The sequence below is a fragment of the Triticum aestivum genome, chromosome 4A, assembly GCF_018294505.1.
Source record: "Triticum aestivum cultivar Chinese Spring chromosome 4A, IWGSC CS RefSeq v2.1, whole genome shotgun sequence".
NCBI lineage: Eukaryota > Viridiplantae > Streptophyta > Magnoliopsida > Poales > Poaceae > Triticum > Triticum aestivum.
In genome coordinates, this window is record NC_057803.1 from 591,141,627 (window position 1) to 591,154,124 (window position 12,498).

Here is a 12,498-nt window from a genome sequence, read left to right on the forward strand (position 1 = left end):
TCCGGGGCGAACCTTTGGTCGAGCCAGAAGATGTCAACAAGCTCCCAACGAGAATGTATGAATTGCATCAATGGTACATGGACATTACCAAGAGATCCAATCGAGAGTCCCTCATGGTGTATGTCAAGAAGGATGATTACTACCATGAGAAAGCTGTGGCCGTTGAGTATCCTGAACTGTTTCAGTTATACAATCAAGACGCACTCGACAAATCTATCGTCAGTTGCTATTGTCTATAAGTGATTTCTTTCTGTAATTTAAGTCTCAAGCTAGCTGTAGTGATCCTTTTGATCAATCATTACCTGTAATTATCCTCACTATATTCTTTTCTGTGGTATTATGCAGGATGAAGATGTATGAAATGAGAAAAGGTGGACGCTATGGCATTGGGTTCATTGACCCAAACACCGTTAATGAATACACATGGAAAATAAACAAGCATCAAGAAAAAGAGGTAGAGGACAGCATGCTAGAGTTCTTGAAGCGCCTCAAATACAATGAAGATATACTACTTCCTTACAACTTCCAGTGAGTCACACTTTCTTGTACTACAAATTCTCTGTTTTTGCCTACTAGCTAGCTAGCTACATGTTTTTGCTTACATATGCCCGCTTAATTAAGACATGCAAACGTGTGTGCATGCAGATTTCACTGGATCTTGTGTATCATTAAAGTTGACGCCGGAACAGTTGAAATACTGGACTCGCTACTTAAAAAACAAAGTGACTATAACATCTTGTTTGGGATAGTCAACAGGTAATTTCAATCATTATTAACTATATATCTTGGCCTATTTAGTAATTCGTCATTTCATGATATGAACTATTTAATAACCCCTTTATTCATTTTCTTTGTCAGCGGGCAGGGCTTGGGCAAGGTTCATCAGCGTCACGGAAGGCGAATGGAAACCAAAGCTGAAATGGTTTCGATCCAAGGTAAGTAATTAAGTAGTACTAGCTAGCTAGCTAGCTGCCATCTCTTTAATTATCATGCTTGATTAATTATTATCTGATTAAATTAAATTCCATTCTCGTAATAAAGGCCCTGAAGCAGGCGCAGGGGACTGATCTGGGTGCATTCTGCGTTTGCGAGAACATTCGCATGATGGCGTCCGAAAGGAGCAGATCTCAAAGACAGGAATGGGTACGCTTGTCAGAACACTATTCACAATTTTTACACCATTATCGATATCTAGTCACACAACTAATACACATGCATATTGATCTCCTTCTTAACAGTTCAAAGAGGTGCGGGACAAGCTCCTAGAAACGGAGCGCGTAGAAGCTCTTCAAGAGGAAATAGCGGGATTTTTGCTCGACCAGGTCATAAATCCGAAGGGAGAATACTATTACCCGCTACCACCCCCATGAACCACTTCCAATTGTCATCGTGCTCCGAAGGCACCAATTAGGCTAATGCCACTGGCTCCGAAGGCAACATGCATATGTAGGAGAAATTGTATATAGCTATACATGTGTGTATGTGTGAATTAATATGGTTTGTGAGACATTGATGATATATATATGATTGGTTCTACTAGAAATTCTATTTATATATATATATATATATATATATATATGCATAACGTGTACAATGTGTAGTACCATAAAATACAAGCAAACGAAAAAGAATTAAAACGGAAAACACAAAATTAGATGAAAAAGAAATCATAAAACCAAAAACCCCCCAAACATTTTAGTACCGGTTGGTGTTACCAACCGGTACTAAAGGGCTCCCGGCCCCCGGAGCTGGCTCGTGCCACGTGGTTGCCCTTTAGCACCGGTTCGTGCTGAACCGGTACTAAAGGGGGGGGGCTTTAGTGCCGAAACGTTAGTGCCGGTTCCTAAACCGTCACTAAATGGCCTTACGAACCGGTGCTATTTCCTGGTTCTGCACTAGTGAGGCATCGACTGAAGGGCTATTGCTTGCTCGACACCGACTACTTCACCGACGCTCCACTGCACGGGGAGTAAGTATTTCGGCGCCGTTTATCGGATGAGCTGAAAGCTCTTCCTCGGGATTGTGAATTCCACCCAAGAGTTCGTCAGCTACTTCAAGTGCAAGAAGGATTGCACTGGCACACTTGGATTCTCCTCACTCCAGAAGTGCACGATAGCTACGAGGATGCTTGCATACGGAGCTCCCCGTGATATACTGGAAGACTATGGATGCATGGCCGAGTCCACCACCATTGAGTGTTTGTACAAGTTCTACAGAATAGTGGTGGCAATGTTTGGACCATAATACTTACGATCACCCAATGCTGAAGACACTGCTCGGATCCTAGTATAGAATGCAACAAGATGATTTCCTGGGATTCTTGGAAGCATCGACTGTATGCATTGGGCATGGAAAAACTGTCCATTTGCTTGGCAGGGGATGTACAGAGGTTCCAAAGGAGCTTGCAGTTTGGTACTTGAGGCGGTGGCCAAACAGGACCTCTGGATTTGGCAATCATTCTTCGGTATGTCAGGAACTCACAATGACATCAACGTACTGCAGTGCTCGAATGTTTTTGCCAAGCTTGTTGAAGGTCATGCTCCTCCGGTGAACTTCAAGGTCAATGGGCGCCACTACAACAAGGGATACTACCTAGCAGATGGCATCTATCTGAGATGGTCCACATTTGTGAAGACTATCTCAAACCCTATGCCAGGAGGCAAGAACTCCTACTTTGCCAAGTGTCAGGAGGCTTGCAGGAAGAATATCGAGCGGGCGTTTGGTGTGCTCCAATCTCGATTTGTTGTTGTCTGGTACCCCGCTCTGACCTGGTTGAAAGATCAAATGTGGAAACTCATGACTTGCCGTGTCATCTTGCACAACATGATCATTGAGAGCGAGAAGGAAGAGCCAGTGTTTGACACTGAACCATATTACATGCTGGGTCCTCTTGCCAAAGTTGATCACCAGCTACCGGCAACCTGGTCTGCCTTACTCAATATGCGTCAGGAGATGCGAGACCCACATGTGCATCAAGAACTGGAGCACGATTTGGTGGAGCACCTATAGAGGCTCAAGGGCAACACCTAGCTCGACATGTGATGAAATATGAGTTTTTTTGTGTTCAAATTATGAGTTTGATTTGTTGAACTATTTGATTTGTATTGATTTCGTTGATGAACTATGTGATAAAAATTAATTTTTGTTCAATTTGTTCCAAACCACACCGAACATGGGCCAAAATTGGGCCGATTTCCGCCGAAAGTGGGCCAAAATCGGCGGCTGAGGGGGGCGAGCTTGGGGGTCAGCTGGAAACCCGAGCCCCCTACGCCGATTTTTCCGTCGGTTGGCCCCCAGCCGGCGCTATTTCAAGCCCCGGGGGGGAGAACGGCTAGAGATGCTCTAAGAAGTCATCGATCTCGATCGCCGGTGCATGAAACGAAAACAAAGAATTGATTTTGATTATCGATCAAACTCGCTCACCGCCACAGTAACGTACACACGTACGCATATGCATATCTACGTACAGTATATGCGTGATGAGCTCAGACTTTGTAGCCACCGGCAGCGGCGGCGGCGGTGGGAGTGGCGGGGGCGGGGACGACCATGGAGACGATGGTGTCGCTCAGGAATGACTCAATGAGCGTGCGCTTGTCCTGGGGATTCCTGGGAAGAAAAATGGCGTAGCTCTTCTTGACGGCGGACTCGAGGGCAGGGACAAACTTGTAGGCCTCGTATGCATCACCAGTGGTCTCCTTGATGGCCTTGCTGAAGGCAGAGTCGAAGACGGTGGACCTGTCCTTTATCGGGGCAGCGTCGGCAGTGGTGGCTGCAGTGCTGAAGGCGGCGTCGATCTGGTCGATGGCCTTGAGCTCCCCGGCAGGGATCGGCCCCTTGACTTCCTCACCGGAGTGGACCTTCAGGATGCCGACGATGATGCAGAGCGACTTGTCGAACATGGCCACGAAGGATTCATACTTGGCCTCCGGGGTAGCACCCTGGGCTTTGTGTGAGGCCAACGCCAGAGCGAAGCCGACCCTGGAGTTGAAAATGGCTTTGGTGCTGGACGTGTCGGTGACCCCCTCAAGAGACCAGTTGCCGAAGATCTGCACGAAGGTGTTCAGGAATATCTTGCCCTTGTCCGTTGGAGGGGCTGCGGCTGCGGCCGCCACGGCCGCCTTGAAGGCGTTGTTGGCCTTCTCAGCTAGCTTCTGCTCCTCGGTCGTGGCCTTGGGCTGTGGCCCGGCTGGGGCGTAGCCAGCTTCGGCAGCATACGAGACGGCTGGCCCCGCCACGAGGGCGACGGCCACCAAGAGCGCCACCGTACACTGCTGCACCGCCATTGCTGCTTCTCTTGTCTTGTGTTGGTTGGTTTGCACACTACGTAGGAGGAGAGATTGTGGTGCGGTGTGAGGATGAAGGAGCTTAATTAGCTCTATATATACATCGACCCGCACGTTGAGAGGCCCGGAGAGATTACCGCGCCAAAATTAGCAATCCCCTCCTCTCCTCTCCTTTTTTTAGCCAAACTCATTATCCCCGTGAGCTCTTCATGCCACAAACCAATAATAATAGCATCGATTAGATCCCTAACTACTGTTTAACCTCGTGGGGTGGGTAATAATAAAAGTAATAAAAAATCAACAACGTGCGAAGATGTGATTGGACATAAGGGAAGGGAGGGGCCCACCCCTTAAAAATCAGGGGGCATCTTTACTTAGTTAGGATGTTTATGTATTCTCTTCGTAGGAGCCCGTGAATGTAGCATTTTCGGGGTAATTACCTTCCAGTCCGAACTGTATGGGATGCTCTCCCCTGTACCAATCCTCCAAATATATCCACGCTTGAAGGATGAAAAAGAAAACATGATGTTGTGGCCACGTGAATGATGAGCCTTTCTTAAGGGTAGATTGTAAGAGATCATAGTTAGGGAAGTACTTGGCTTTTAAAATTCTTGCGTGGAACAAATCAGGGTTAGGTATGAATCTCGATCATTGCTTGGCAAGCATCGCAAGGCTAAAAGAATATATAAATCTCTAAAGTCCTTACCCCCTTCACTTTTAGGAAAGAGAATTGTCCACCATGCGAGCCAATCCATCTTTTTATTATCCTCCTCATCTCGCCACCCAAACTGAGCAATAATGTCATTAATTTCTTTGCAAATTCCTTTAGGCAAATAAAATACAAAGATGGCGAACACATTTATAGCTTGAGTTGTGGCCTTTAGAGCATCTCCAGCTGCACCCCAACAGGCCTCCCAAGGCCATTTTTTAGCGCCGACGCACAAAAATCGGCCCAGTCGCGCCCACAGGAGCCCAATTTTCGCCGGTTAGGGCCGAAACTAGCGCCGACGAACCCAGGCCAAACCCGGCGCGCTAGGGGGCGCCCGGCGGCCCCGTACAATCTTTTTTGGTGCGAAAGAACGGCGGGCCCGCCGAGTCAGCGACCCCCGCGCCTCGTCATCCTCATCGCCTCGGTTTCCATGGGGAATCAATGCCAAGGCTGCCGCCGGTCAGCCTTCCATTGATTCCTCACGGGCGGCGCGGTGAGAAAACGCGCCCTCTCTCATCACGCGTACACATGCCACCTCCCGGCCGCTATATAAGCCGCCCCTGCCTCACCACTGAACGCACCCTACCCGCAACCCCCCTCTCTCCCCGTGCACTCACAGCCGTCGCCGTCGAACTCTCTTTCCCTCTCTCCCGGTGCACGCACAGACGATGGGCGAAAGGTGCCCCGGCGAGGGGCAGCGGCCAATGGCTTCAGCCGCCGCTCTCTACACGAGTGGGAAGCCCATCTCCTCCACGAAGCGAACTACCCGGCGCCTCCCGACATGCGTGCGCCGGGGCGGTGGAGGCTCAGCGCCAGGGGCGTCCCCGTCCCCCTGCTGCCCGACGTCGAGCACCCCCACTACTTCCAAGCCGAGATCGACCGTGTGCGGGCGTCTCTATCGGAGGAGGAGCGAGCCCTTCCGGAGTACGACGCCGGCAACCACGAGGCGTGGGCAGCGTACTTCAAACACCGAAAGGCGGAGCGGCTGGCCTCCATCAACAACACGCCACTGGTGAGGGGGCGCAACAACAGCGATGGCTGCTGCCTGCGGTGGGGCGCCCCCGGCTGCACGCTACACGCCGTCCTCGAGTACCTCGAGGGCGGCAACGATCTGCCGCTGACGTACCCGACCGCCCCGGTCCCCCTCCAAAGTTGCGGTTCATGGAAGCCGAGGAGGATGCTGGGCGGGTCCTCCTCCTCCCGTTCCTCCTCCCGCTCCTCTGGATCGCCATCAACGAGGGCGGCGGCGGTTCCTCGGGTCCAGCCTCCCGCCTCATAAGGCCGAAGACGGAGCCGACGCTTGGCCCCATGAAGTGCGAGCACAACGACGAGGCCGCCTTCGACGACGAGGCCGCCATGAAGTGGGCGCGGGAGGACTGGGCGCGGACGGAGATGGAGCGCCAGCGCCGCGTCCTGGAGGAGATCGCCGCTCGGTGTCGTGGCCGCGACGAGGGAGGCGTCGTCGTTCTCGATGACAGCGACAATGAGGTGCTGCCGCCGGCCAAACTAGTCCACCATGGGGACCCCAGGCAGGGGTCCAGTAGGGACGGCCGCGTGAAGGAGGAGAAGGACGACGATGGCGGCGGCGACTTCGATGTGTTCAGCGAGTTCTTCGGCCTGTCGGCGCGGCCGTTCTTCTTCTTCTTTTTAGTAGACTTATTATTATGTTTCTATATGTAAAAAAACTGTGAACCACCTAAATATCGCCTAATGTATGCCGTGTTTGCCGAAATTTTCCCAATCATGTTTTTTAAAGAGCGTCTAGGGCAGACCTGGGGGCGGCGGCTGGGGACGCTTTTTTCTAGCGGGGGGGGGGGGGGGGGACGACGACTGGAGATGCTCTTACTAAGATCTCCTTCCTTCCAATGGATAATTGCTTCTCAATCCATCCTTTCAACCCTTGTTTACATCTAGACAAGCTACTGAATTAAGAAATTTGTGCTAATCAGGTTGTTGTACTAGCACTGTTAAGATAAATCAGGGCAAATGAGACATAAGCTGTTGTTATATCCGCGACTTAAGAGAGCACGTAAACCCACTTTGTTATGCGTTATTGGGATCTTCATGTTCATTACTGTTAAATAGATTGTGTGCGATTATGCAATTATTGTCCCATGATCTGATTTAGTTATGTCGTTTGTGTATGTGCTACTGTGTTACTGTCATCCCGTTCAGTTTTATGATTTGCATTGCATGGTGATGAGTACAACCGTTGGACGAAACTTTATTCGTCACAGTAACCTTTTAATTTTTTGGTGCTCTAGAATTGCCAAATGTGAATCGGGTGCACTATGTGTGCTTCATATACAGGCCATATGTTACAGTCTTAGTGAATCATTATGATTCTACCTCAGCAAACTGAAATCCTATTGATGTTGCATTTGTATGGCTTCCTTTTCAGGGCTATGCATTGTTATGTGTTGGTTACCCATCCTCTTATCTGGAGGTTGAAGCTCAAGATAAAGACAAGGCAAGCAATTCTCTTAGCCGCCTTCTGAGTTTTAAGAATTTTCTAGTTCAAATATGCAGTAGGAACTATGAAATATTCTTCTAAATTCTGATGATTGCACCATTAACAATGGTCTATCTCAAATTCTCAATGTATAGGTATATTGGCTCCAGTTTGGAATATATTTTGCACGAGGGCCTGTTGTAAGTATTGCCAACCTTTTCTTGTTCGAAAACTGCGGTTCCTTGTTCTAGGAAGCTGATAGCTATGGCTATCAGCCAAGTCAGTGTTATTGATACCCCTCTTAAATATGTGCATCTTTCGAGCTTTCCTAAGATGAAACCGATCCGTCTTTCTATTTCAGGATAGAGATGATTACACACTAGAGCTTGCAATGGGAGATGAGTGAAACGTGCCCATAAGGTTTGACCCATCAAAAACTTCAGTTCTGCAATTTCATCCAATTTTGACACTCTATTTCCACTCTTTTCAGTGGTACGGTCTTTAAGCGACGCTCCTACAGTTTGTAGGTTATAGGGTTGCAGAGATTTGATTTGCAAGTGGAGAAAGAAAAAAAAACTTTGGTCTCTGTTCTCTGTGTTGTGTGTTCCATGTTTTCGCAAATTTTTATGTGCAAATATGCTTGTAGGGATTCCATTTCTCATCCTTTTTGCCCCTAGTACACAAAAAACTCAATGGACTGTATGAAAAAATGTGAACTACTTAGGGCCTCAACACAATCTTTAGTGCAACGAAAGGATGTTTCTAGCTGTTGTTGTCTGTTCCACTTAAGGCATTTCACTTGATGTTGCTTATCAGTTTGTCAGTTGGTAGTAGATTCGGAGTGGTTGAATGTCCTCTCAGCCTGTACGAATGCGATCGATAACATGTCTAGGGATACTATGGATGTGGCGCTACCGATAGGAGCGCAACTCAGAAGTTGTTTAATTTCAAAATTGTATTCTTGGTAAATTATGGACAACTTCAAATCTTCGGAGTACATTAACACAATCTATGTTTTACATGTTACAAAATTTCAAGTGCAAAGTCATTTTTTATTAGAAACATGGAGCGCAATGTGGATGCAAGGAGACAAAGTACACCACATGCACACTAATATTGCATGAACCAAAGGCTGAAGTTGTGAAATATCAAGATTGGCGAAATCATCGCATGCACCTCGCTATCTTCTATACTTTTATTTCAGTATTAGATGTACTTTCTAGGATTAGGGATGGCAATGGGTACCCATTACCCGTGTACCCAGCGGGTAAAAATCCTATTATGGCAAGGGTATGGGTTAAAAAAAACCCATGGGTACATAAATAGGAAATTTGAAACACATCGGGTATAGTGGGTATGTGTATGGTTTAGTATAACCCATACCCGTGTACCATGTATCCGCATATAATTTTATAAATTGGTCTTAAGTATTATTTATCCACATATTAAACATTTTTCTTACATAAATCCCGCAGCTAGCCCATGACGAAGCTAGAATCCCATGTCCAGAATCCCATACATGATACGTATCTAGGTGATTAATGTCTTGAATTGCCTCATTCCTTATATGGCTATATATATCAATGTTAATTGACGTCCAAAATTACCACAAATAAGTGTTGTTGCTCATGAGATGTGCTGCTGTTTACGAGTATGTGTTGTTGTCAAGATGTGTTTCTCTACTATCTACTAGTAGAATGCCCTTGCGTTGCGACGGGCTAACAAAATATATACACAACAAAAATATGCTACTAAAAATGTATATACAAAGAGAAATGTCATGTGATATGGGAGTGATAGACAATTGACATGTGATGATATTTCATTCTTGTGATGGGGTAGATAAATGCATCTCCTCGTCATCTTTCTCTTCCCCTCCCTATCTCACAATCTTTTCTTCTTCGTGTGTTTCTCATGTGGGCAAGCATGATCATTGATATGAATAGTCATGAAAATATCATATCACCACAACAACAATCTATCATCTGCTCCAAAATTGACACCTATATGCTTACTATACATACCAGAAAAAACAACTACAGTGTTGTAGTCAAGACAAAATTTTGAAAGCACATTCTCTCAAATCAATATTACTCTTTCGTTCGAGCTTCTATAGCCCCTCCGCCGCACAGACCTGGCCGTCTCCACTCACTCGCCTCATAGGCAGCAGTTGCTCCACGTGTTAATCCACTCATTTCAGTCTCCACTCACACCCCTCATAGGAATACCGAACCATAAAAATATTTTCAGAGTATTAGGATTGTTTCATGAATTATGTTCACTTCTATCAACACCTCAAGACACAAAACTTTTGTGTTTGGTAAGAAAATTCAGCAGATATGAAGGTAAAATGAAATCATCAATATAATTCCCACCTAAACTACTGCATGGAACAATAATACAGAGCGTTCAATACTGACTTGCACATACTTCGCAATTAGCAAAAGGTTCCATCCAGTATGTAGATGCGGTGAACATGAGCACGTACTTGGACAGAGCATACCGGATGGGGGCGAGGCTCCAGTCCAACACTTCCCTAGCCCTCCGATTTTATTGTAGTACTTTGTATGTCATAGGTGCCTTTTATTCACATGTGTAGTACTATTTTTCGTTGACATGGATGATACCTTAAATAAAACTTCCTAGACTATCACATCAAATACAAGCTCCTTTCGTTCATATTTGCGGAGCACTTCTCAAAAAATACCAAAATCTGAAAGTAACTAAATCACTTTACATTAACTGAGACCTCAGGTATGGGAGTGTTTCTGTCCACACACACACACACACAGAGATAGATATATAGATAGATAGATAGATAGATAGAGAGAGAGATTGCCTTGAGGCAAGCAAATAACAAATTATAAATTTGACAAGCATGTCGGTTCATATTTAAACAGGGTAATAAATAAACCAAGATGTGAGACTATTCTATGGTGTACCTAATCATTTTTTAACTTTGTGATTCAGTTGTATATATGTAACTGTAGAAAAATATTGACATCCACAAGAGATTAAAAAAACACATGTCATACCTACACGTATTTGATTGGTTCCATGTGTTGGGGAACGTTGCAGAAAATAAAAAAATTTCTACGGTTTCACCAAGATCTATCTATGAGTTCATCTAGCAACGAGTGATCGGAGTGCATCTACATACCTTTGTAGATCGCGAGCGGAAGCGTTCAAGAGAACGGGGTTGAGGGAGTCGTACTCGTCGTGATCCAAATCACCGGAGATCCTAGCGCTGAACGGATGACACCTCCGTTCAACACACGTACGGAGCAGATGACGTCTCCCGCGCCTTGATCCAGCAAGGAGGAGGGAGAGGTTGAGGAAGATGGCTCCAGCAGCAGCACGACAGCGTGGTGGTGATGGAGAGGCAGTACTCCGGCAGGGCTTCGCCAAGCTCTGCGGAGGAGGAGGAGGTGTTGGAGTGGGAGAGGGAGGCGCCAGGGGCATGCGTGCGGCTGCCCTCCCTCCCCCCTCTATATATAGGGTCCCCAAGGGGGGGCGCCGGCCCTAGGAGATGGGATCTCCTAGGGGGGCGGCGGCCAAGGGGGTGGAGTGCCCCCCAAGGCAAGTGGAGGCGCCCCCTCCCCTAGGGTTCCCAACCCTAGGCGCAGGGGGGCAAGGGGGGGGCGCACCAGCCCACTAGGGGCTGTTTCCCCTCCCACTTCAGCCCATGGGGCCCTCCGGCATAGGTGGCCCCACCCGGTGGACCCCGGGACCCTTTCGGTGGTCCCGGTACAATACCGGTGACCCCCGAAACTTTCCCGATGGCCGAAACTCGATTTCCCATATATAATTTTTTACCTCCGGACCATTCCGGAACTCCTCGTGACGTCCGGGATCTCATCCGGGACTCCGAACAACTTTCGGGTTACTGCATACTCATATCTCTACAACCCTAGCGTCACCGAACCTTAAGTGTGTAGACCCTACGGGTTCGGGAGACATGTAGACATGACCGAGACGGCTCTCCGGCCAATAACCAACAGCGGGATCTGGATACCCATGTTGGCTGCCACATGCTCCTCGATGATCTCATCGGATGAACCACGATGTCAAGGATTCAAGCAACCCCGTATACAATTCCCTTTGTCAATCGGTATGTTACTTGCCCGAGATTCGATCGTCGGTATCCCAATACCTCATTCAATCTCGTTACCGGCAAGTCACTCTACTCGTACCGTAATGCATGATCCCGTGACCAAACACTTGGTCACCTTGAGCTCATTATGATGATGCATTACCGAGTGGGCCCAGAGATACCTCTCCGTCATACGGAGTGACAAATCCCAGTCTCGATCCGTGTCAACCCAACAGACAGTTTCGGAGATACCCGTAGTATACCTTTATAGTCACCCAGTTACGTTGTGACGTTTGGTACACCCAAAGCACTCCTACGGTATCCGGGAGTTACACGATCTCATGGTCTAAGGAAAAGATACTTGGCATTGGAAAAGCTCTAGCAAACGAACTATACGATCTTGTGCTATGCTTAGGATTGGGTCTTGTCCATCACATCATTCTCCTAATGATGTGATCTCGTTATCAATGACATCCAATGTCCATAGTCAGGAAACCATGACTATCTGTTGATCAACGAGCTAGTCAACTAGAGGCTTACTAGGGACATGTTGGTGTCTATGTATTCACACATGTATTACGATTTCCGGATAACACAATTATAGCATGAATAAAAGACAATTATCATGAACAAGGAAATATAATAATAATCCTTTTATTATTGCCTCTAGGGCATATTTCCAACAGTCTCCCACTTGCACTAGAGTCAATAATCTAGTTACATTGTGATGAATCGAACACCCATAGAGTTCTGGTGTTGATCATGTTTTGCTCGCGGAAGAGGTTTAGTCAATGGATCTGCGACATTCAGATCCGTATGCACTTTGCAAATTTCTATGTCTCCATCTTGAACATTTTCACGAATGGAGTTGAAGCGACGCTTGATGTGCCTGGTCTTCTTGTGAAACCTGGGCTCCTTGGCAAGTGCAATAGCTCCAGTGTTGTCATAGAAGAGTTTGATC

General features: G+C 47.1%; 1 protein-coding gene across 1 annotated transcript; it reads right to left on the reverse strand.

Annotated features, from left to right (window-relative positions):
• Positions 1-3,374: 3,374 nt before the first annotated feature.
• On the reverse strand, positions 3,375-4,337 carry LOC123082425 (pollen allergen KBG 41-like). The gene has a single exon (XM_044504753.1). It carries the CDS (start codon positions 4,281-4,283, stop codon positions 3,486-3,488), a length of 798 nt encoding a protein of 265 aa, XP_044360688.1. The 5' UTR covers positions 4,284-4,337; the 3' UTR covers positions 3,375-3,485.
• Between the last annotated feature and the right edge of the window lie 8,161 nt (positions 4,338-12,498).

What these genes read in the sequence shown, in the direction of transcription:
- LOC123082425 (XM_044504753.1), bottom strand. Translation starts at nt 4,283, where the DNA reads ATGGCGGTGCAGCAGTGTACGGTGGCGCTCTTGGTGGCCGTCGCCCTC.